Genomic DNA, 25,088 nt, shown 5'->3' on the forward strand with positions numbered 1-25,088 from the left:
TTCAAATTGGACAACAAGGTGATCACAAAACATCTCTCTTCCTGCTGCACAAACCAGAAAATACATGCTCTGCAAAAAAAAAAAAAATCAAATGTCCATTTGAAGACTTTCAAAGATGTCCATTGCTTCCAGTGAGAGTGTTTGTGGAAAGTCAGGAAAAAAAAAGTCAGCTATATATCTCATCCATGTGCTTTGCATTGATTACTCAAGTCAGAGACGATTTCATTTATTTTCTTTTTTATCTTCCTTGTGCTGCTGTTCCATAACTCCTGCTGCATTTTTTCATGCTTCGACCATTCATGAACCATATTTCCATGTGGGAGATTAATCAGCAACTTTGCCAGAAAAGACAGTGAGCTTGCCAATCGCAACTGCATCATTTCTCTCTCGTATTTTTCTCATTTATTTTTGGGAACGAATTTGTGAAATGCTGAAAAAACACACATATTTATGAATTGTTGCTTCAACAGAAAATGCCAGTGATCTTTTTTAAAAAAGAATTATAAAACTTCAAAAGGAAAACATAAAAGGAATGGAAAAGAATAAAAAAGAAAAACAGAACAACGAGCACAAACGAGTCAATGAGTCAAATATTATTCAAACAACCCCACAAAAATGGATGACAAACCCCAATTTCCTTTCCATAACTTATAAAAATAAACAAAAAAGGAATAAAAAGAAATGAAAAGTTTTTTTTGAAAAAAAAAATTGTTTTTTTTGCATTCATTGCCATCATCATATCATCATGGCTCAAACTCCAGAAAAATATTCTGAAAAGTGCCAACAAGTCAGATTGAAAAGCTCGTGTTATCCCAATGTTTCGCTCGCTCTTATCTTCTTCTTCTTCTTCTTCTAATCCTTCTTTAAGCACAATCTCTCTGGTGTGTTGTTTCCCATCACTCATCCTCTTTCTTCTCATCAGCGCTGTCCTTCTTGCTCAATTCTCCCACAAGATCAACCGCATCCGACATCGTGAACACAATCGCCCCTTCCGGAAATCGCATGAAAAACTCTCTTTTCAGATCTTCCAGCCCAGGCCTCTCCTTGCCTTCTGCGCCATCCCGCTCGCAACCTCCCCAAGAGACGACTCACAACCCACCAACATCTTCGGCCTCTCCCCATCTTTGATCTTCTTCCCCGCCATTTCTGCCTCATACTCCCCAAACGGGATCTGCAGCGTCAGACACTCCCACAGCATCATCCCAATCGAAAACACCACCGACTCCTTTGTTGCCCCCATTTTCCTGTTCATCAGCAACTCGGGCGCTTTCCACCGCAAACACTCATATCGATTGTCTTCCTCATCCTCAAACGCCGATGAGGGCAGAGAGTCACTTTCATCATCATCATCATCACTGGCAGATGTCACAACTGTTGATGAAGAGATGGACGAGGAATCAGAATCATCAGACGAGAAGTCTGAATGCATCACAATGCAGATCACCATATGTTCTGAAAACAACACAATGTGAGGACTCAGATTGGAAAGTGATGAAAGAGTATTTTCCATCTCGTCAAATGAATGGAGAGCTCCATTCGCCACCCAGAACAGGATTTGAGCAGCTGTCTGCTCTCTTTGCTGAAGACTCCCAATCGCCATCTCTTTCTTCTCATTCCTCCCATGCAACAACATGAACAGAGAATCCCTCAAGTCAACAATCAGCTTTTCATGTGGAGACGAGCATGCCATGGCATCCACCAGATTCGACATCGATGAGGTGGTTGGACACAGATCATCTCCCCGAACAAAAGTGGAATCTGAATTAGTTGTTGAAGTTGTTGAAGTGGATGAAATGGAAGGTGATGGCGTTCTCTTTCTTGTCTCTTCTTCCTCCTCCTCGTCCACTTTCTCCAGAGCCCAATCTGGAATCTTGTCTGAATCTCTCCCCAGAATATATTCAGTTGAGCCACTCTCAGATAGAAGATGCTCAGATGACTCCGAATGTCCAAGGCTTTTCGCATACACTCTTTTCTTTATCCTCTCCTCATTCTTCTTCTCTGCCTCTCTTTCGGCTCTTCGCCACTGTTCCTCAGGCGACATCTCCATCGTCATCATCTCAATCAGCTTTGGATCCTTTTTGATATTGTCATTCACAATCTCTCTCAGATCTTCGTTCTCATTTTTAGCTTTTCTCCATCGAACAATAAATATTACAGAAATAATCAGAACAATCAAAAGAATAATTGCCATCACAATCACAATTATTGGCCATATCGATCTTTCTTTCTTTCCTCCTTCGGCAATCCTTTCATCTCCACTTGTTTTGGATTCACTCCTGTTCTTCAGAACGAAAGAATCAGTGGCTGATGGAGAATCAGCGCTCCCAAACAGAATACTCACCCTCACTTCTGCTTCGCTTGCCACCCCTTCAACTGTCTTGACAGGAACAAACCCATGCACCTCTTCTTCTGATATGAAACCACTTTCATCAAACAAATATTTCTCAACCACTTCCTCATCCCCAACTGCTGCAACGGTCTTGAACGAGAGGTTGCACGGAAGGAGAACTGATCCTCTGAACACAACATCCACCACCTCCCCTGACTTTTCCGATGACACACTCTCCACCCTCGGGATGAAAAATGGTGATTCTCTTTCTCCGGCAATCCCTTCCAGTGTGCATCCTTCATCCAATATCCACAAAGAGGTATTGTCCTTCACTCCATCACCTCCCTTCAAGCTCACAACCCTCAATCTTCCTGAGCCTCCACACAGAATGTTTCTTCGTGCCGATCCATAATTCACTATCGACGGGTTGTTGTTCTCAAATCTCCCATCATATATCTCCACACTTCCTCCTGACAATGAAAGCCCGCCGTTCTTCGAGTTGCTGATTGTGGTGTCTTTCATCCCAACATTGCTGGATTGAACGTCCACAATTGACCCATTCCATCTGCACATCTCTTCCATTCTGCCATTTTTTCCCCATTCTTCTCTTGTCTCGTCTTCAAAATTCCCAAGGAAGCTACATGAATCAAAATCCAAATCAACACAATTATCCACAGACACAATCGATCCTTTCTCTTTTGGGCTCAAACACTTTCCAAATGAACAGTTCGACAAATCAACATTTTTCACAACATTCTTCATTTTCACCACACTTCCACTTTTTGAGAGAGTGATATTCTGAATATCCAACTCTTTCATCTCCACTCTTGCTCTGTCTCCAACTTCAATCACATTTCCCTCTGATTCCAAATTATCTATTCTTGTTTCTGATATTGTTGCTTCAGATTCCCCAACAAATTCTATCAAAGGTGCCGATAATTTCATTCTTGTGTGTGCACACTTGTTCATCTCCAGTTCTCCCCCTTCAACTGCCATTATTGTGCTGGTAATGATTAATTCAGTTGTGGATGACAAGCATTCGCACTCCCTCATCATGGTTGTTCCGTTCTTCACTTTCATGATGTGGCTGTGATTTGCTTCGTGCAACTCCCCAAACTCAAACACACACCGCTCCACAACACACTCATTCGCAAACACAATCACACTCCTTTCGTTTCCTATCTCTTGAATTGCTTCATTGAAATGGACTGTCGCCTTCATCTTCTTCATTGACTTCACACTCAAATCTCCAATCGCACATTCTCCTCCAATATCTCCTTCTTCATCAATAAAAACAATATTCACAACACCTCTTTGAATGTGATCCACACTGCAGCTGATGCTTTTGCACGGATTCGTCTGCTCTCCACACTGTCGCATATCCCTCCCGTTCGCATTCACAAACACCTGCTGCCCATAATAAAATGTAATCAGCGGGATCAGATCAATATCTGTTTTCTCTTCATCGCTTCCACAAATCGAGTTGCTCGACTTCAATGACTCCTGGCTGAAGTCCAGCGAGAACAGCTTCTCATTGATCTGCTTTTCAATCCACTTGCACCGGATGAACACATCCTTCCCCACAAGCGCATCATTCATTGTGAATCTGGTGCTCTCGATCATTATCCCCAAAGGCGGTGCATCCTCTGTGCCTGCTTGTGTTTCACCCAGGCCAGATGCATCTATCATCAGCCCTCCTCCTCTCCCCTTCACCACTGAGCACGAGCACATCCCAAACATGCAACCATTCACTCTCAACTCACTCCCTCTGCTCTTCAAACTCACCTTCATCCCTCCTCCCTCTTCGCTCCACTCACTCAGACACTTCGTCATCACACACCCTTCCACCAAGCATCTCATTTTACATTCAAATGAACAAGCACTCACAATTGTGGCTCTATTTTCACTGAGTGTGATGTTTGTGAATGTTGAGCTGTTTACGCTCATCGATAGCATTCCATCTTCATCTCCATTCACTTTGTTTTTCAACATCGTTGCTTCTTTCAAAGATCTTTCTGATAAGAGAGCAGATTCACTGATAGGTATCAGACTTCTTCCAGAAACACTCGTGTAACTGATCGACAGATTCATCACATCTGCCACTCTCACATCTGAGGACAATTCCATAAATCCTTGCAACAAATGGAATTCTTTCAGGGCACAGTCTTCGATCGCTACGCTCCCTCCATCCACTCTCACCAAGCAGAAATTCGTTTCTTTTGAAGCATCCTCACTCACAAATGAGCAGCTTCTCACAGAAAGTGCCCCACCCCCTGATGATGATTTGAGGAATGCCAGATGATGAACAAGCACATTTGGCAGAACAAATGAAACATTCACAAATGAGAGAATCACTTCTGAGGCAACCATTGCTTCTTCCATCTCTTCTTCATTTTCTTCTTCAACCCTCAGCACTGTTCCATTTTCTTCTCCTTCTATTGATATTTTTTGTGTGTCTGAATCTGTCTGAATCAAATGCAATGAATTTTGAAGGAGAGCTAAATCAACAATTATCACATGTGATTCACTTCCTCCAAGTGTTCCATATCTCAGAGAAAATAAGTGATCAACTGATGAACATGGAGCTTCTGAATACCCACACCCACTGAAGTCTCCTCCTTTTTCCTTCGAAACAAACCCATTTCCACTCCAGTTCCTCCACAAATACACAACCAGTGGAATCACATATCCCTCTCCTGTTGTCTTCCTCTCCCATCCACACAACTCATCCAATGATCCCAACTCCTGTGGGCTCATCTCCCATTTGAAGTTCTCTTTGTTCACAATCTCACTCAGATCCCATCCAGAAACAAACACATTCTTCCCTTTCCAGGCATTGCACCCCTCAAATTCCATTCCTTCCAACACAAATATACCAATCTCCTCTGAAAACTTCACAAATATCCCTCCTCCTAATCCTTTTCCCCCTCTTTCATCCTCACTTGATGACACTTTACATCTTTCAAACTTCACTCCCTTCATCTTCAAGCTCCCTCCATTTCCAACTCCTATCATCATTCCTCCTCCTCCTCCTCCTCCATTTCCTCCATTATTCTCTGCCTTGCATCCATCAAACGTGGTCGATCCATTTATTTCAACCTCTTCATCTTTTCCAATTGAAATCTTCATTCCTCCACCACATCCATCTTTCTCCTCAATACAACATTCACTGAATGTGCAACCAGAAACAACAATAATAACAGCAGCAGAAGCATCTCCACTCTCACTTTCACTTTCACTTTCCTCACATATTCTTTCCAAACAGCTTCCCCCTCCAGTTCTCCTCGTAATTCCAGTTAGAACACAATTCGAAAGTTCAGCAATGCCATCTCCAGTGCATTTAATAATTGGATTTGACAAGGTGTTTATTTGACCTTTGTTCGAAAAGCCTGCCATGTGCAGCACTCCTCCATCAACATGAAAAACACAGTATTCAATTTCATTCAACAAATTTCTAGCGGAAGGCTCAACTGAACAATCACTGACACTCAATGCATTTGAAGAGGAAAAGACGAATGATGAGGCTGGAGAAAGAGTTGATGGAAGAGAAAAGCACATATCTTTCAGCAATGCTCCGGATGAAATGCAAATCAAACAATCTGAGTCAAACAGAGGAGAAGGCACAACAACATCAACGGCAGTGTCTCCAATCGTTCCTGTCACATTCCAAAAATGTCTTTCCATCACAATCTCTTCACAGAGCACAAATCCATTTTTGATTCTGATTGTTCTTGTTTCATCCCCATACCACACCTCAACCACTTTGTTGATCGATGAGCACGGATACTGCTCCATTCCACATCTGCTGAAGTCCAAGCTTTTCTCTCCTCCCACAAATCCAACATCCCCGTCCTCCATCAAAAATGGAAGAAGTGGTGCACACTCCTCCCGGCACCCATCCTCATATCCCAATAAGTCACTGTCTATCATCCCTTCACACTCAAAGCCAAATGTGGCCTTGTTCACAACATCTCTCAAACACTGTGCATTCACAAATATATTGTTCCCTTTCTCTGCTTGGCAACTCTCAAAAGAAGCACAATGGATACAAATAGCACAATTCCCATCACACACATCCAAATAGATTGCTCCGCCAAACCCCCCAACTCTATTTCCCTTCCCCGCACAGCAACAATTGATGAATGAAACATTATCAACATTCTCATCACCACTTTCACTTGAGACATTCCCAATCTCCATCTGTGAGCCTTCGTTGAGCTGAATCCACATCCCTCCTCCGCACCCATCTTCACACTCACAATTCTTTATCATTCCTCCTGAGATGTTCACATTCATCCCATTCACCAGATTCCCACAAATCACACTCCCATCTCCACTCATCCGAGAAATCTCATTAACCTCGACGCTCTTCATCTGGAAAGATAATGAGCTTTCGCCTCTGATGTTGAATGCAGGAACTGATGAAAACGATATTCCACTGATCTCAACTGAGTCAAAAATGACGGATCCCATCTGGACGATCATTAGTGATGCTGTTAACACACAGCTTTCATCGTTTCTCAATGAAGTGATTACACACTCACACATATTCAGAACTCCTTCTTTTGCCAACATTTCCATCAGATGAGAAGATGGATTCTCTCCACAAACAAATGTGATTTTTCTGAAATTTCCCGTTCCTGTTCCAATGACCACCAACGATTCTCCATTTGGTGATCTGTTGTGAACAATCACTTGAGTTTTGTCTTTCCCTTCAAATGATATCTTCAATTTTCCAACTTCAACTTTGTTTTCTTCATAATTCCCAACTTCAATAATCACTTCATTGCTGCTTCCATCAGTATCCAGCACTCTCATTCCAAACTCGATTGTTTTGCATCTCCTTCCATATTCATCTCCTGTCCTCACAAACCCACAGGCCATGTGATCCAGTCCTTCCATTGAGTTCACAAACACTGGATTGAAGAAGATCTTTGGAATCCATTTGTTGTATTCTGTTGATCCTTTGACCACTCGATTGCTGTTTGCACTTGTGCTTGAACGACAATGTACAAACGAATTTTCATTGATGCTTGTCCATCCCTCAACAACATAAACATCATGGCCCAGATTCACTGCTATGTTATTTGAAAAGAAGCAAAACAAAGTTGGCGACTCATTTTCTCCTGGGATGTTATCCCAACTTATTCCTGCTCCATTATTCTCGCTGAATCCACCACAAAATGAGCAATCAGAAATCACAGCAGTTCCGTGATTATATAATCCAACGCAACCACCACCATTATGTAATGTTGTGTTCTTTCTGCAGCAGTGAAATGCACAATTTTCAATTATCCCTTGATATTCATTGTATTCAATGAAAATTCCTCCTCCAACTTGTTTGGTTGAACTTTTCGAGAAATTTGTGTTCTTCATCGAAAATGTTGAAACATAATAAAAATCAATACAGCCTGATGATGCTTCTGCTGAACAATAATCAAAACTGGATGAAGTTATCTCGAAATTTTTACCATCTATTCGAGAAGAAATCGCTCCACCACACCTAGAAGAATGGCACTTATAAAAACCACACAGTGACACATTTAAGAGACCAGAAGAAGTGAATAAAATTGCGCCACCGTCAATTTTTGATGAATTTTCAGTTGAAAGGTTGTTGAAATCACAATCCACAAATGTTGCATCACCTGAGTCAACAACTTGACTTTTCATTGTCTTGTTTCCAATCATAGGATCTGCATTTTCCCTCCGAACGCATTGAGAATAACTCGAATTCCAAGCAAAGAAATGATGATATCCTGAATGCATCCCTTCGACCAATCCTCCACCAAGTGGAGAATTCACTTTCTCGACAATACATCCAACAAAAGAATAATCATTTTTCGAGTTGCCCATTGAATTGTAATTGTTTTGGATTTTTGCGCTTTGTGAGATATTCGAAAAATGGCAGTTGAAAACTGATATTTTCCAAATGTCTGTACTTGCCAAAAGAGAAGTCGATCTTCCAAGAGAAAATGAAGAAAAATCAGAATCAATGATTTTCAAGTCTTTTTTCATTTTCTCTGAACTCATTTTTTCGCAACCAACAAATGGTTCAATAATTTCTGCACATCCAGCACTCAAATAAGAAGTGTTGCTCAGAATCAAATGGCCTTCATTCAATGTGAATAAATAGCCATTTTTTGCTCCTCTTTGATGGATTGAACAACAATGAACAAGAACTGTGGATAAGTCGTTGATGAGCATGAGAGATCTTCTCTCTTCTTTGACAAATGACAAATATTTCATTTCACAACTCGAATTTCCAAAATTGACCATCGCCATCACAGTGGATCTTTGATTGCGAAAAACTCTTTTTGAATCACCAATTGTCTTTAACTGACAATTCTCATTGACCAAATGATTGTCAATATCGTTCAATACTCTTCTTTTTTCTTTTGAAAAATATCCTCTCTGTTTTCGCATCAACCCTGATGCTTCATCATCTTTATCAGTTATTTTGTCTTCATTTTCATTATCACTTGCATTGAAACCATGAAAATGAAAGGATCCAAGATTTTCGTCTGAATGGTCGGAAGATAATCCTTGATTCAAAATAAGTGCATTTTGAGAATCAATAGCACATTTGAAGCCATTGAGTTTGAATTCATCATCAATATCTGATCCATTCAACGCTGAAATAAAAGCTAACAAAAACACCAAATTCATCTTGAATGTGAATATGGGTTTCGAAATGTTTTTCTTTTGCATTATTAACAACAACAACATATTCAAAGGTTCACCAAATGTGCATCAAAGTTATTGTTGAGAAGAATTATACAGACCATTATTGTTTGAATTGAAATTAACAGATTCTATGAAAATTGGATCAAATTATTCAAATTGAAAATTTCAAAAAGATGTAGTGGCGGTAATTTGAAATAACCCTTGTTTATTAAAATTGACTTGCTTCTTTTTTTGAATCTTCATCCAATTTTGAATTAAATAAATCATTATTTTTGAAATCATAACTGTTTTCGTGGTGACAATTTTTCAATTATTGTTTGTCTCTTTAAAGAAATGTTGCATTCAAATTTAAATTTTTTCATTACTTTTTTTAAAATCAACTGCTTAGGCTCAAATAAGGATAAAGGTGTCTTGAATAAGCGGTATCAATTATCAGTGCTTTTTAACTGATATTCAAAAGAAATTTTCGAACCGAAATTTTTGAAAGAAAAAATGTGATTCCAAAAATTATCACCCAATTGTTCAAAATATGAAAATAGATAACATTTAATAATTAATATAAAAGTTAGATAAAAAATACAAAAGTTTTTTTTTTATTCTCTTATTAAAAAATTTTTGTTCTTTTAATAATCTTCTTCGAAAAAATGAACAATTCAAAAAATTGTTTCAAAGGTTATTCCAACTTTCATAGTACAAAAAGTGAATTTTATTGTGAAAGTTTAAAAGGTTATAACAATTGAAAATTCATTTATTTCGATTTTCAAATCATTAATACGTCTGATAACTATTCGTTTTTTTTCCTTCACGATTGTGAGTTGTTTTTTTTTAATTGTGGCCCAACAATAATTCTAATGCAATCTTTATCAATTCCATTTGGATTTCCTTGCTTTGTTAGTTTTGAGCAAAGGTTATTTTCAATTGATGTCGTTTTTCATTTTTGTCTTGTTGAAAAACGATGTTAAAAATCATTAGCAAAGAATATTTTAAACACAAAATGTTTAAAGGAATATATGGTTATTATTCAAGATTTGTATTGAGTGTTGAACATTTCTGTTTTTTCCAAATTTAACTTTTTCGTTTTTCTTCTTTTTATGAAGCCGATAACGTATTTTCTTACAGTTCTGAATTCTGTAAACCTTTTGTCTTTGAATATCCCACATTTATAACACTCTCCGTTCTCATGATTACTCACATCATAATATGTAATGTCTACAATCACATCTATTTATTCTCTCGTATCTATATCAACAGCTTTCGCTTCCAGCACACTAAAAAAACTATCAACTGTTCCATCGTCTCTTCCATCAACAACTCCGACACCTCTCTTTCTGACTTCAACACTTATTTCCTCCATCAAACTTGATCTTTATCAAATGCTGCTGTGATAATCGAAGAAAGTGAATCTCAAAGAGCGAAACTTGGAAGATTGATTTCATTCGATTTAAACAGCCATCGTTTCGAATGGTGCGAATAGGAAAACACAACTGACAGGCCAGATTGAGGAGGAGCACTTTATGTGGATTGTGCAAATGCTAATCTTGCAATCATATCGTGTTCATTCAACAATTGCTCATGCAATTGGGATAGCGGAGCATTGTTTTGTAATAGTTCGTTGATGTTAACCATCATTCAGTCTAATTTCACAAGTTGTTCGGCTGCCCATGGAGGAGTGGTCACTTCATGGAATCCACAATCAAATTCTGTTTATTCATTCTCAGAAAACATAGTTGAAAGTTGCTCAACAACAAGTTGATGTGGAACTGTTTGTGTTATCGTGATCGACAACATGACATCTGATGTTAAATTCTTGTTCAAAAATTACACCTGTATTGCAAATACTGGTGGAAATGCAGCTGGAGCAGTTGCATTAAATTGGCATCGACAACAAAAACCAAAACAATGCTTGCTCCAAGAGTGCCAGTTCATCAACAACAAAGTCGAAAATCCAATTTCCTATGATGGTGCTGCGTTATGTTGCGCCAGAACATATGATTGGATGAATGCAATGAAATTCATCACTTTTTGTTTCTTCCATGGCAACACTGCAACAAACGGAAGAGGAAACGATGTGTTCTTCACTGGCAATGCAGTCACTCATTCTCCATTCAGTCAGTGTGGATCAACAACCCCATCAAAAAGAGTGTGGTATGCAGAAACTGCAGATAATGCGATGTACAACAGTTGGCTTCCAATCATCAACCAGAATAAAATAGTCTCAAATGGTGGAACTGATGTCGATGTCTGTGGCAAAACACAGCAAAGCCCATGTGCCACGGTGGAGTATGCCCTCGGATGCGTTGCTCCCTTCAGCGATGCCTCCCTTTCTCTTCTTGACTCCACTTTCACTCCTGCAAAGACTCTCACATTCCGTGCCCCAAATACAAAAATTAGTGGAAATGGAACAATTGCCACCACCATCGCATCCAGTGGCATACCTCAACCTCCATCATCATTTTCCTCTTCATCATCATCCCTCGATCCATCTGCCACTTCTACCCTCTTTCAACAGACCCAGGGCTCCCTCACAGTCTCCGCCCTCGCCATCTCCCACAACTCCTCAAACCCCATCACCCCCATCCTCTTCCACCTCTCCAATAACCCCCCTTCCCTCAACCTCAACACAACCACCATCACCGGAACAACCTCCATAACTATAAAAACTCCACTCTTCTTCCTCACTGCTGGCTCCCTCGCCCTCAACCACACAGCAATCACCAGTCTCACCCGCAACAGCCAAAGCATCTTCCACCTCACCTCCCTCACAGCTCCCCTCACCCTCAACTCCTCCAACATCACTGACATCACCTCCGCAGCCACCCCCACCAGCTGTGTCCTCTCCTCTGCCACCTCCCCTGCCCTCTCCCTCTCCCTCGCCAACTGCACCATCACCAACATCGACTCAGCTCCACAAAGCCAACAGAATTTCACCAATGGCGGGTGCATCTCATTCGCATCGTCTTCCTCTGCCAATGCATTTTTGGTGAGCAGCATCATCTTAGCTAGATGTCTAATTAGAAAAGAAGAAAAAGGTGTGTTTGAAATCGAAGAGCTGATAAATATTAAGAAAAAAAATTCAAATGGAAATAGAAGCAAAAGCTAAAACAAGTATATGCTCTTCTTTTGAAAAGAAGAAGGATAGATATATTCGATGAGGTTAAATATGAAAAGGAAGAAAGAAATGATGATTAAAATATAGATGATGTGCGAGGTGAAAAGAACGAGAAAATGAAACAGAAAGAACAATTCAAAAATATGAGACAACGATAAAAGAGATGATATGCGTGAAAATATGAAAGAAAATTAGGAAAATGAAAAAGGAATAGGAAATATGCTTACGATTCTGCAACTACAAATTCGAAGTGCGGTGTTTATTGTGATTATGGATTCTGTGTAATGAAACACGCGAACGAAACTAATAATTTTTCAGAATCTTCAGAATATTGTTGTTTACTTTTTATTATTTATACAAATACTATTAAAATTATCTTCGAAGTGAATCATTCTTCACATAATATTCAAAACAAATAATGATTAAACATTGCTGACAAATTATTCATTTGACATTTATTTGATTTATTCTTGTTAACACTCTTCCGTCAATTAATCATCATTTCATCACTAAAAATACTTTCAAAAAATGTTTGATTCTTCATTTTTATCATATTTTCTTCAAGAGTTCCTCTTGTTTGTTTTTCTTTCCACCCACAATTATTGTTAATAAAAAAGATCTTTTCTAATTAAAAATCTCATGTTGATTTTTAATTTTTCCCCTTTTGTTTGAATAATGCGGTCTTCGCAAGATGCAACAAATTGGGTCCCGAATTATCTCAATAAAATTGAACCTAATTATTTCCAATTGATAAAAAAGTTTATGCAAAACATTTATATGTAACACTTTTTTTCGTTTTCTTTATTAAATTTAAAAAATTTATTTTTTGAATAATAGGTTTTGATCATTGTTTATGTTGAGATCGAAATCTTTGATATTTTTCTGTGTCAGTTTTTGATCTTCAATCTCAATTTTTTTCGAAAAATGATTGTTGGAATTGGTTTTTTTGTTGCATTGAACGAGGGAATTAATAATTTTGTACGAAAGCCAGAGTATTTTTTCCGTGAATCAAAAAGGTCCGAAATGCATCACATTGGAAATGAGAAAAATGAAGATTGAAAAAATCTTTGTTTTTAACATCAGTTTTCAAGCAATGCAAAATAGGGTTAGGAAAGATTATGCTGTTGATTTTTTGTTTCGACTTGGGGATACCAAACAAAACTGCTAAAGATCTATTGGATTTATCATATAACAGCGTTGATCATTGGTACAGTATTTGTCGCGAAGCATGTTAGAATTTCTTGATCGAACATCCAATCATTTTAGGGGGATCTGGATTTTCTGTAGAAATCGATGAAGCAATTAAAAGGAGAAGAACGTTCAAAAGAGAAAGCTCATAACAATAACAACGGGTTTTTGGAGCTATTGATCGGAAAATGGATGGAACAGTTCAGAAAAAATGATGAAGATTGTTAAATCGAGAAAAATAAAACATTTGCTTCCTATAATTCAAGCATGCATTTCACAAGGATCTACGATAATGAGTGATGAATGGGTTCCACAAAAAGTGTAACCGGATTTTGGTTGAGAATACAAAATTGAAACTCATAAAACATGTTTTTGAGATCCCATCACAGGGGCTTGTACTGATTCCGAAAAAAGGATGTGGCACCATATGAGATCATTTTTCCTTTAATCATGGTTTCGCCATAAGTTTCTACAAGATTATTATTCTACTATTGTCGTTAAAAGATAATTATAAAGTTGATTTTATTCAGTCAGTTGGAATGATTTATCTATTTGAGCCTTTGGAAATTACAGAAGAAGTTGACACAGAAGTTGAAACATCTGTTGTTTCAGATTTTGATGATATATATGAAGTACAAATTCATCAAGTGGAGAAACTGACACTGACAGTTAAAATGCTTGTGATGGCTCTTCTGCTTCAAGGAACACAGAAAATAGAAAAACACAAAACTTTCAATTAATTTTTTATTACTCAATTTAAACATATTTTTCACTCATTTTTAACAACAATCAATCATTCTTTGAACAAAATATAGAAAAATAGTCATTGGAAGTAGCTTTTTCTGTCAAAAAAGTCGGACCCAATATGTTACACTTGACCGTGGTCTTTATTTATATGAACATTGGGTTTTTTAAAAAACCTCCATTTATTCGAATTTCCCAACTTTATCTGCATTGTATCTTATTTAAAAAAAATGAAACGAATGATTTCATAACACAGTTTCAAGGAAAGCCATTCTGTCATTTAGCCTTGTTATTATATCCATTTACTTTGTTATAAAATCATCTTCATAAAATATAACCATTATTTAACAATCTTATAACAATGTCTTTATATGCATCACTAAAATTCGATTAGAAACATGAAAGAAAAAAAAATGTGAGAAAGAATTTGTTAAAAAAATCAAAAAAAAAAATCAGTCTCAAATTTTTATAGAAAAAAATAGCAAATTGAAATGAACTATCCTTCTATTTAATCCAGCTTGACCTTTTCGATTCCATCCTTTGTGATAATCTTTACAATCCATGAATTTTGTTGCATGACAAATCTCTTTTTTATTTGTGCAATGCTTGCCTTTAACATTTTCATTCCATCTTCTCTTGACATATCTTTCTTCCACATGTGATCCCACAATCCATATAACAGGTATCCGCAGTATCCGTGTGCGCAAAATGGAATTTCACACAACGTTCCAAGATAATCGAGATAATATAAATGAGGTGTAACATCTTTTTCTAAAACAGGAGCAATAGGAGCAGAAGATGATGCGGATGAGGATGACGAAGCTGAAGCAGAAGGTGAACTGACTAACACTTGTGGCTCTGCTGTGATATCCTGAAAGGCAGACGGTAAATCAACTCCACCAACAACACAATTACATTGATATGGGGATTTTCTAAGGTTCTCCGCAAGCACGTATCTCATCCAACTCGCATTTGCATGAGTTGTTGATGAATAACCATTTCTTTGTAATGTAAAAAAAATGTTTTCAAATAAATTTCAAAATTATCAGATATAATATAACGAAACAAACCTAAATTTATTTAATTGTATGTTACGCACAATATAATCCGAATAAGCATCATCGTCACCTGGCTCTCCAACACAAGCAAAAGCAAAGCGATCGTCAGCTTCGTAAATTCTATCCAAATCATCTTTTATACGAAGGATAGAACTTTGTGAAGAAGACTCGGCTGCAATCATTACATAATCCTTGCCCGCAAAACCGAAAATACTTTGCATCTTAGTGAAAATTCATTAAAAATTATCAAATTGTGCAATTCAAAAATAAAGAATTTGATATAAAGTGGAAAGTTAACATGAAAAGGCGTCATAAAATATAAATGAAATATTCAACAAAACGTTTGCCTTTTTAAAACGAAAAAATTCACACTTAAACGGAGAAACAAGTTGTCAACCTATATAGTGGGTTTGATCAATAAATTTAGATAAAAGTTTTAAAAATTCACTTATATAATATTTACTTCGAAAAAGTATCGCTATCAAATGAAGTGATATAAATTCTCGAATTGTTCGACAACGAAGTCGCAAAAACATCAACAAGCAAAGGTAATTCATTAAATTTTGAAAAATCAGGATTTAGAGGATTATAGATAACAATAGTTGGAACACCTAAATCCTCGCTGCAATATGCTCTATGGCAAGCGCCTGAGAATGAAATGGGAGCACAGAAGTTGCTTGGGGATAACGGATTATATGAGAAAAGAGCTGAGCCAATTCCTCGATAAGACACAAAATTGATTAGCAGTTGATTTGAATCAGCAGAGTAAGTTTCACGATCCTCTGGTGTTTGAATGGTTGTAGCTGCATGAAATGAAGAAGAAGGAGAAGAAGAAAATGTCAAAGCTGATAAGGGCATCTCGGAAAAATTTTGAGTCAAGTGCTCAAAGTTAAACTGGACATGATTGAAAGGTGAATGAGGATTCAGTGAAATAGATTGGCTTTGCCTCTTCCCATTTTCTGTGATGATTTTCCCGCTTGCAAACAATGAAACCTCTGTTGGTTCTTGCTTAACTCTTTTTTTGTGTCGTGTTATAGTTGAAGGAGAAGTAGAAGGAGGAGAAGGAGATGATGATGAAGAAGGAGATGAAGACAATGACGAAGAATGAGAAAATGAAACGGCAGACGCCGCATCTCCAATCACAGCCAGACTGTCATCGACAGCAGCACTTCCCACTGCAAGCGCCGTTTCGTCCCTCGCCGCGCTAGCCCCAACCGCCACCGATGCTCCCACAGCAGCTCTGCCCTTGACACGCAGATCCGACAGCGCATACGGCGCTTCTGTGTTTCTCTGCTTTGCGAGGCTTCGGCGGAATTTTGGGGCGGCTTTGAGCGCCACACTCGACGCAGGCTGAGGCGCTCCGATCGACAGCACGCCGTCCACAGGCAGCATGCGGACCTTCGAGCGAGAGGAGGCTTTGCCTCTTTTTTGCGCTTTTGCTTCTTCGCTTGAAATAGCAAAGTCCACACTTGGTGAAGTGACAGCGCCTTCAACACTGATTTTGCTTGCGCTTAGCGTTTCGATCACTGCTCTTTCAGCTTCGATAGAAGATGCCTCCACTTCCTCTGCCCGGAGGCTCTGAACGGTCATCATGTCCTCGCTTTCCAACCCCAGCGAACCAACATTCCGCAGTCGCCCTCCTTTTAGGTCCAAATCCATGTTCTCCACTTCCACAGAGCCTCTTCCTGCTGCATCTGCATCTCCGCGGATTGTCATCTTGTCTTTTCTCACAGAAACGGTCTTGCTGCTGCCATCAATCAATGCTCCTCCAAAAAGAACTTGTGCACCTGTGAATTGTAGCTCGTCGTCTCCTGTAAGATGCCCAGCGGTGAGAACAGATACTTTGAGTGAATTTCCATTCAGACCTGTAGCATTAACCATCATTGGATAATTGATTTGTCGAGACTTATAAGAAATCATTTCATCGTGACAGGTTTTATCTTTTGAAGCTTGATCTATACGGAAATACTCGTAAATATCAGATTTTGGATAAATAACAACATTTGGAGATTTTCTTTCTGAAATCTTCATAATTCCTTTCAATGAAAGTTTCGGATTAAAAGTTGGGAAGATTCCACCAAACAGTATGATCATATAAAATATTACAACAAAGACAGTGATGCAAGAGAAAATTATTAAGCAAATTAAGAGAACCATCTCTGGGGTGCAAACGGTTGGCTTTAAATGCTTTTCATCCTTTTTATCAATACCATTAGAAGATATTTTTTTCTCGTAAACATGTACACCACTTGAACGTAAGTGTTTCAAAATTATAGATAAGTCATGAAATAAATCATTGACGGAACAAGGATTCGGTGAAAGCTCAAGTTCAGAAGAACAGTCATCGTCTCCAGCAAAATTTGTTGATTCATCGCAACTATATTTTTCGGAAGAAGATTCATTAATATTTAAATGATTCTCATCTGAGATTAATTGTTCTTCTTTAAGAAGAAATACATTTTGAAGCAAAGCATTGTTTGAGGAATCTAACAACTGAACACAGTCTGTCATTAAATGTTTTTATTAGCAAAAATTACTTTGAATTTCGCAGCAACCTTACGATTCGCAATGTCAAATTTTTCAATTCATTCGTATTTAATAAGGAAGCATTTATTGTGGCACTGATCAAAAAGAAAAAAAGACTGAAGAAAATCGTCATTTTAATGTTGATTGATAATGAACATTCTTTTTGAGAGAAAAGTAGCTCTCTAAAAGTGATTTTGATAAAACTGAGACTTTGATTGAACCATTATACATAACTTTGTACCCATACATTCTAATATAGTATTATCATGGGTTTGATTCTTTCTTATTATCACTTGTTTTATGTATTTTTTGCATTATATAATTATATTTCATGTTTTGATGCGTATTTGCACAAAATCAAATGATGATTAATTGCTTCACTTCGATTTTTTAGGAAAAGTACACGGAGCTCTTTCTCGCGCAGGAAAAGTTAGAGATCACACACCAAAAGTTCCAAAGACAGCAACACAAAAGAAGCCAACAGGAAGAAATAAGATTCGTCTTCTGTACAAGAAGAGATTCACAAATGTTGTTGTTGGCGCAAGAAAGGAAGGTCCAAACAAGCAAAAGACCAAAGGAGCAAATGCAAATCTCCTTTAAATGAAATAGTCTTTTTTGTTTCCCATTTCTTTTGAAGTGGCTTGCAATTGACAAGGACACAGATTTCATTTCCAAAATAAACATGCTGTGTCATTGTTTGGCTGGCTCATCACTTATTATTTTATATGAAAAAAATCATTAATCAAATGAATGTGAAATTTTCTATAAATGTATTTTAAAGATTAATTTGTATTTTGGATTGATAAATGCTCTAAATAAAAAATTAAATAATGAATTAAAGGTTATTTGAATCATTTGATTTTCTTGATCTATTGCTGTATATTGTAAAAGTAGTTAAATTTGTAATATTTATTCGCAGAGATTTTGTTTTCGAGAGCTTTTAAAGGAAAATCTTTGAATGATTGATAGGAAAAAAGCTGTTGAGAGGTTATCAAAATTATTATTATTAACTGTTGTTTGTGATTAATATATTATTTTCAATGTATTTTTCTAAAAAATAATTCATTGATATATATATATATATATATATATATATATATATATATATATATATATATATAAATATTTTTGTGAACTGACATTTGATCTATTCTATAATTGAGAAGTTTTTAATTCAGATCCAAAACTTATGATCATCCTCAACGACAAGTGCTACGGGCTTGAAGTTTTCTTGAAAGAATACTTCTCAAAGTTTGATTAAAATATTATTTGATAGTTTTAAGTTCTGTTTTTAGCCCGAAAGATATCAAGAACGGAACTGAAATGTGCTTCACAGATTTTGATGATGCTTTAATAAATGTCAAGGTTCTTGAAAATAAAGATCTTGTAATTGAGATATCATGGTCATGCGCAAAAGATTTTCTCTCGAATGGTTCAAAGGATGTTATTGAAAAAGTTTATGCTGGCCACAATCTTCTTTTTGGTGAAAATGGATTCACTATTGTTGTAAAAGCTGAATCAATACCCAGCGACGATGCAGCAAAAGGTTTTGCTCATTCTTGAATTTTATTTAAATGAAAAATTATTTTTAAATTTATTCAAACAGATGAATTAATCGCTAAGCTTTCTTTGATCAAGCGTCATTTGTTTTCTGGACCTTTTATTGCTATCATGGAAGGGGATGCAGCATCTGTATCTAAACTTAAGCCTCTTCAAATTCAACTCAAGCCCGGAGAGTATATGTGGATCATTCCCAACACAGACAAATCATTTACGTGCGGATTTTCAAATACTGTCGGGGACAAGACAGATCTTCCCATCGCAAAAGTCATGTATCATGTTTGAAATGCTATTAAAGGAAAGAATTAGCTTTTATTTTATTTTGTTATAATTTTCACAAATATTATAATAACATCACCTTCACTGCAATGTGACTTTATGAATAATTGCGATTTTTTTAATAGGAATTTGATGCAACACGAACTCAAACAGCATTGAGCTCGTGTCCGACTGCTATCTCTTCTGAGGGGTGTCCAAAGGATATTGAACAGTTTGATTTCAGAAGAATCGGAATTGACGGGTACTTCTTGTTCACTGTTCATCCAAGACATTACTCGCCTCCTGGAATGAAAGAGCGTATCATTGCGCAATTGATGCTCTTCCGTCCATATTTGGACTATCACTTCAAATGTGCAAAGGCTTTCACTCACTACAGAATGAGAACATGCCACGACAACTTGGTCCAGGTGCTTAACAGAGCAAAAGGTGAAATTAAAATGGGAAGAGGTTTGACTTAACGTTAATATAATTTGCACTGTTTAAGAATTCATTTTATTTTATTTTTTTCTCTTTCCATTTCTTTTGTTTTTATTTTCACTTACAAAAAAATGTAATAATGATTAAATTTACCAGGTACAAAGACATTCTCAGGTCGCAACATGGTTCCAAAGAGAGTTTAATTTTTCTATTTTTCTTTTTCCTTTCTTGTTACAGTTATCCATTTTTGAATCGCTTGTCTCTTTTGCTGTATCTATCTCTACTGTTTATCTTTTCTTCCTTTTTTAAAACACTAAATCATTTTCTTTCAAAAGGGGCTTTATTTGAAATGGTTAAAGATCATTTTATATGAACGATTAACATTCAGAAACAAATTTTATCTAAAATAGAAATGAAATGTACTTTTCATTAATTGGTGAAATAGTAAACGAACTTTTGAACATTCATTTATTACTTAAAAGGTTGTTTGGAAGAGAAAGGATTAATTCTTGTCCATGAATTTTGAGCCAAACTTTTTTTTAAGAATTCATTTTGACTAACGAGTTTCGAAAATATTATCTTAATGATTTTTTCTTGTTGCATATTGGAATTTAACATATCCATCCATGAACAAAATTAAAAAAATAATCATAATTATAAAAAAATTTATAAAATTCAATCTATTTTAACACACTAATTCAGTTTCCCGAGTCAATCCTTCTGAAACATGGTGTGACCAACATCACCTGCTTTTTCATCCAGTGGCTCCTTCAGAACGAGAACAGATTTGTCAAATTCTGATTGCAAGTTCGCTATCGCGCCAGAAATATTCACATGGACAAGCACATTCTCCATACCACAGGAGCTAAAGGAATCTTCGGAACGATCAGTCAGGAATGAAACTGAGGGGATGGAGAGAGAGAGAATGAACAGATGAATGAGAGAGAAAGAGAAAGAGGAAGAGGAAGAGGAAGAGGAAAAAAGAAATACCAATTTAATGAAAGCTGCGTTTCTTTCTCTTCTCGAATGTTTGTGATTTCTGATTGAAAAAGCATGCTGAAATTTTTTTTTTTGACCAAATGTGATTGTCCTTCGAAATGTTATTTTGCACTTCTGTTAAAAGTTTCTTTTAATTTTTGATTTTTATTGTTTTGTTCCATTTCGAAGTTGTGAAAAAAAGACTTTAAAATAACATTCAAATGAGCGATTGCTTCGATATAGTGAAATGATGAAAAAAGAAAAATATGGTGATTTATTAACCCGAACATTTTTTTGAAAATAAGTTTAATCAAATCACTCTTCATATAACATAAATTGTTTTCAGCATTTAAAGAAAAGAAGCCAAACAGAAATAAAGATCAAATTACAATACCTAATCTCTGATTGTGGGATGTGGAGATGGGAGGTTAGCTCCTCTATCTGTGATTAGTGCCTCCTCTGAGGAGATTAGGTCATAGCAACGGGGCTTATTAAGTTTGATTTAGATTGTAAAAATTTTTTTATTATTTTTTTCATCAGAAAAAAACTTTTTTCAAAAAATCAAAAAAGATCATAACCAGAATTTTTTTGAAATGAGTGTTGTCGAAAATAAAAAATAACAAGGATGAAAGAAAATTAGAAGTTTGATGAGATCCTTTCAATATCGGCATATTGAAAGTAGATTAGAACGAGTTGCAACAATTATCGCAAATGGAGAAGCTCGGGTTGCAGATGCTACAAACATGAAAGAATTTACTCGCTCGGCAATTGACAGGGCAGTTACAGCTGTGGAAAAATGAAGAAAGGAAAGATAATATGGAAAACCAGAATTACTCTAGCCGGAAGAAAAGGAAACTATATTTGGAGTGCTGAAAATGGAATGTGAAAGTGGGGCAAGTTTCAGTGCTACGCAAATGAGGAAATTGGTTTGTCACAAATTATAATTTGTTGTATTTATCTATATTTTATATATTCAGATGAGCACTGTTATTAATGATAAGAAAATAGATGACATTGACGAAGAAGATGAAGAAGTCAACATTTCAAAAGCCTATCTTTATCAATACTCCAAAAAAATCCTGAGCCATAGGTTTCTCACCTTCGAAATGCAGATATCCAGGGCTATCTGAATCAAATCAGCAAACTCTTTGTCCATTTTTCATTCTTCTTCAAATCCTTCATGATCAACATCATTATTCTCACTCTCTTATCTTAAACATTGATGAATCTTCTCTTCGACTCTCTGATTCTTTCTCTTCTCTTGTTTTCCATCATTCCGACATACCTGTTGGTTTCTCCAAAACACCGATGAATATGCCTAATGCAACTCTCGTCGTTGCAGCTGCAGCTGATGGCTACTCCCTAAAAAGCGTCGTTCTGTGGCCTTGTCACAAATTACCTGATGAACTGCGCCTTGTTCTGAGTTCGCAGTTGGATGTTTGGGGTGAAAATGAAGGCTGGATGACTGAAGCGCTATTTCTCAAATATGCTGAAGAAGTGTTGCTTCCAGGGATCACACAAAGAAGAGAAACTTTGAAGAAGAGTGATGAACGTTGCCTTCTCCTTCTTGATTCGCATTCATCGAGAGCGCAGCCTGACTTATGGAAAAGGTTTGCCGATTCTTTAATAGATGTCGTCACCTTCGTGCCCCATACCACTCACATCGCACAGCAATTAAATCGTGGCGTATTTGCTGTTTTTAAAAAGACAATAAATGCTAATTATGAAGCGCCTTCTTCTTCTTCTGTTGTTTTGCGACGAGAAGCACTGGCTGATGTGCTTCCACAAGCTTTGCAAACTTCTTTGTTTCCTTCAACGATCAAATCTTCATTTGCGAAGAGCGGAGTACTGTGACATCAGTGGCACGAAGTGTTAGCCAAGCTGCCAAAAGAACCTTCCGTGACTCTGAAGAAAAGAACAAAAAGGTTTGATTATTTTGGAAAACTAATTACCGATGAAGAATTTTTATTAGAATGGAAAAAAGAAAAGGATGAAAGAAAAGAGTCAAAAAATGAATAAAAAGATAATGAAGAAATTGAAAAGGCTTTGTTTGAAGATGAAAAACCGAAAAAAAGAAAATTCAACCCATTGAAAATTTTAAATGATGATTTTTCTGATGATGAAAAAAAAGAAAGAAATACTCGAAAAATTGTGAAACGAGAGCTTGTTGATTATATTTATTATTAATATTTTTTTTTAAAACAAAATCAATACACAATAAACAAAAATAAATTCATTTATTTTTTGTTCGGGTTTTCAAAAAAATATTCGGGTTTATAAATCACCCTACACAATTTTTGAATTTCAAAATGTTAAGAATTTCATTTCATTAAATATTCACAAGATAATCTGAAATATTCAACAACAACAGATAATATTTATATTTTTTTTTTTGTCAATAAAATAAAATATTTCATGAAAGCTTATGATTAAATCTTCATATCCTTCCACTTCCATCTTTTCAAATATTTTCCGTTTTTCCAATTTTCTTTTCGCTTCATCAGTTTCTCCATCCGCCTCTTCTTTCAATCTTCTTGAAACATTCGTAAAGAATTGCAAGCTTTCAAATGCAATTTTGCCATTCAACGTTGGTCGCTGAATCTCCTCCAAAACAGCATCAACTGCTCTGCCTTTCAGCAAGTCATCAACTTTCACGTCTCTATTTTGTGCTGCATTTCTCAAGGAAGAAATGCATCCCTTACAAATTTCTCTGTATTTATCCTTTGATGCTCGAAATACCCTCACAATACTCCCAATGATCTCTTCATATTCTTCATTCCACAATGAGCATGATAGAAAAAATTTTTCAAATGTTTGGATCCATCTCTTTATTATCCGAACTTCTTTCGCTTCTTTCCTTCTTCTTCCCTCTTTTTTCCTCTTCCAGTCAATGCATCTTGTCAGTTCTTCGATTTCTCTTCTTGCTTCTCTCGCAAAATGCAGTTTATTCGCAATCACTTCTTCCAAGCTGTCATCATTGAAGAATCTGTATATAAAAAATTGCCAAGCAGATTGATACGCAAGTCGTGTCAGATTGTGATGCTTTTGATGATAATTGATGATATCTTTCATCTCCTTCAAATACAGTTCTTCTTCTAATTCCTAATCAGAAATAAGGGGGGAAATGTAATTCAACAATATCAAAACGGGAAAAAGGTTCTCAAACCCAAAATCCAATATTGCCCAAAGCCAGCAACGCTGTTTCCACTTCCTTCTGAATTTCTTCGGTCTTGTCTTTCTTCGAGGCAATCTTCAGAAGGCAAGGCACAATGATTGAAAGCAATTCATCAGGAATTTCTTCATCGTTCAGCAAAAGATAGCATTCACAGAGATCAATCAGACGCCTTTCGTTCTTTTCTTCTTTTTTCTTCTCTTCATTAATTATCAACTTTTGAAATATTTTAATCAGCGGAGGTTCTTCAAACCATATACTCCGTATGTATTTCATTTCTTTGCAATATCCAATATTCTTCAACAGCACAAGAGCATTTTCCAGTGTCAATTTCTTTTCATCTATCATTTTGTCAATAACAATGAACAGATGAAATGCTAAAACACAACATAATTCCTTCCTGTCCATTTCTTCCATTAGCGAGCTTATTTCAAGGATCTTCTGTTTTTGCTCACGTTCAGCGCAATCTTCAAGACCATCAAACATTTCTTCAAAAAAGGAAAAGAAAGAAATACTATCATCAAAAAATAGAAAATAACAATGCTTGGAAACCTATGAAATTTTCTGCAACGCTCTTTACTTGCGTCTTCACAACCGCAGTGCAGCCAGCAAATATCTTTATCATTTCAATTCAAATGAAAAACAGTTCATATTAAACAGAAAAAATCCAAAAAAACAAAAACTTATTACAAATATATCCAATTGCGAACACGCCATTCTTAAAGATATAAGTATTTTGACAAGTTATAGAAAATAAAAGAAGATAGATTAATCATATTTGTTTGTTGTTATGGTTGTTTTGATCAAGTTGTTTTCAAAATACGAAAATTTTTCTTCAAAAATTCAGGATCGAGGGATGAAATTCTGTTTCGGAATTAGAACAATTATTTCCTTTAGTTATGCTTGACATTGAAAACGATTCTTTTTTTTGTAGTTCCATATGATAATTTTTGAAAATAGGCTGACAAAGGAAATTCAACAATTTTATAATCAATGAAAAAATCTGCATGTTTGCATTTTATCACTGTTCTATGGATTGTGAAA

General features: G+C 36.4%; 8 protein-coding genes across 8 annotated transcripts; 4 read left to right on the forward strand and 4 right to left on the reverse strand.

The window, feature by feature from the left end:
* Positions 1-1,018: 1,018 nt before the first annotated feature.
* Positions 1,019-8,182, reverse strand: MONOS_13445fu16663 (uncharacterized protein; the record flags this gene model as incomplete). The annotated part of the gene is made up of 2 exons (XM_067866152.1): positions 1,019-7,772; positions 7,833-8,182. 2 exons carry the CDS (start codon positions 8,180-8,182, stop codon positions 1,019-1,021), a joined length of 7,104 nt encoding a protein of 2,367 aa, XP_067727298.1.
* Positions 8,183-10,799: 2,617 nt separating this feature from the next.
* On the forward strand, positions 10,800-12,113 carry MONOS_13446 (uncharacterized protein; the record flags this gene model as incomplete). Its single annotated transcript, XM_067866153.1, has 1 exon — positions 10,800-12,113. One exon carries the CDS (start codon positions 10,800-10,802, stop codon positions 12,111-12,113), a length of 1,314 nt encoding a protein of 437 aa, XP_067727299.1.
* A 2,212-nt stretch (positions 12,114-14,325) lies between these two features.
* Positions 14,326-15,517, reverse strand: MONOS_13447 (putative Proteasome subunit beta type-2-A). The gene is made up of 3 exons (XM_067866154.1): positions 15,485-15,517; positions 15,125-15,333; positions 14,326-15,055 (listed from the first exon to the last, which is right to left on the reverse strand). The coding sequence occupies exons 2-3, from the start codon at positions 15,331-15,333 to the stop codon at positions 14,563-14,565; spliced, it is 702 nt and encodes a 233-aa protein (XP_067727300.1). The 5' UTR covers positions 15,485-15,517; the 3' UTR covers positions 14,326-14,562.
* Positions 15,518-15,549: 32 nt separating this feature from the next.
* On the reverse strand, positions 15,550-17,650 carry MONOS_16786 (uncharacterized protein). Its single transcript, XM_067869657.1, has one exon. The coding sequence runs from the start codon at positions 17,621-17,623 to the stop codon at positions 15,572-15,574; it is 2,052 nt and encodes a 683-aa protein (XP_067727301.1). The 5' UTR covers positions 17,624-17,650; the 3' UTR covers positions 15,550-15,571.
* Positions 17,651-17,880: 230 nt separating this feature from the next.
* Positions 17,881-18,489, forward strand: MONOS_13448 (putative small subunit ribosomal protein S30e). Its single transcript, XM_067866155.1, has 2 exons — positions 17,881-17,908; positions 18,033-18,489. The coding sequence occupies exons 1-2, from the start codon at positions 17,905-17,907 to the stop codon at positions 18,236-18,238; spliced, it is 210 nt and encodes a 69-aa protein (XP_067727302.1). The 5' UTR covers positions 17,881-17,904; the 3' UTR covers positions 18,239-18,489.
* Positions 18,490-18,792: 303 nt separating this feature from the next.
* MONOS_13449 (actin related protein 2/3 complex subunit 2) lies at positions 18,793-21,032 on the forward strand. The gene is made up of 6 exons (XM_067866156.1): positions 18,793-18,889; positions 18,934-19,184; positions 19,245-19,477; positions 19,603-19,924; positions 20,051-20,091; positions 20,230-21,032. The coding sequence occupies exons 1-6, from the start codon at positions 18,828-18,830 to the stop codon at positions 20,302-20,304; spliced, it is 984 nt and encodes a 327-aa protein (XP_067727303.1). The 5' UTR covers positions 18,793-18,827; the 3' UTR covers positions 20,305-21,032.
* A 1,154-nt stretch (positions 21,033-22,186) lies between these two features.
* On the forward strand, positions 22,187-22,726 carry MONOS_13450 (uncharacterized protein; the record flags this gene model as incomplete). The annotated part of the gene is made up of 1 exon (XM_067866158.1): positions 22,187-22,726. One exon carries the CDS (start codon positions 22,187-22,189, stop codon positions 22,724-22,726), a length of 540 nt encoding a protein of 179 aa, XP_067727304.1.
* Positions 22,727-23,025: 299 nt separating this feature from the next.
* MONOS_17605 (uncharacterized protein) lies at positions 23,026-24,834 on the reverse strand. The gene is made up of 4 exons (XM_067870540.1): positions 24,759-24,834; positions 24,597-24,660; positions 24,039-24,532; positions 23,026-23,974 (listed from the first exon to the last, which is right to left on the reverse strand). The coding sequence occupies exons 1-4, from the start codon at positions 24,759-24,761 to the stop codon at positions 23,231-23,233; spliced, it is 1,305 nt and encodes a 434-aa protein (XP_067727305.1). The 5' UTR covers positions 24,762-24,834; the 3' UTR covers positions 23,026-23,230.
* Between the last annotated feature and the right edge of the window lie 254 nt (positions 24,835-25,088).

This window comes from Monocercomonoides exilis (assembly GCF_001643675.1).
Source record: "Monocercomonoides exilis strain PA203 chromosome Unknown scaffold23-1346700, whole genome shotgun sequence".
Classification (NCBI taxonomy): Eukaryota; Preaxostyla; order Oxymonadida; family Polymastigidae; genus Monocercomonoides; species Monocercomonoides exilis.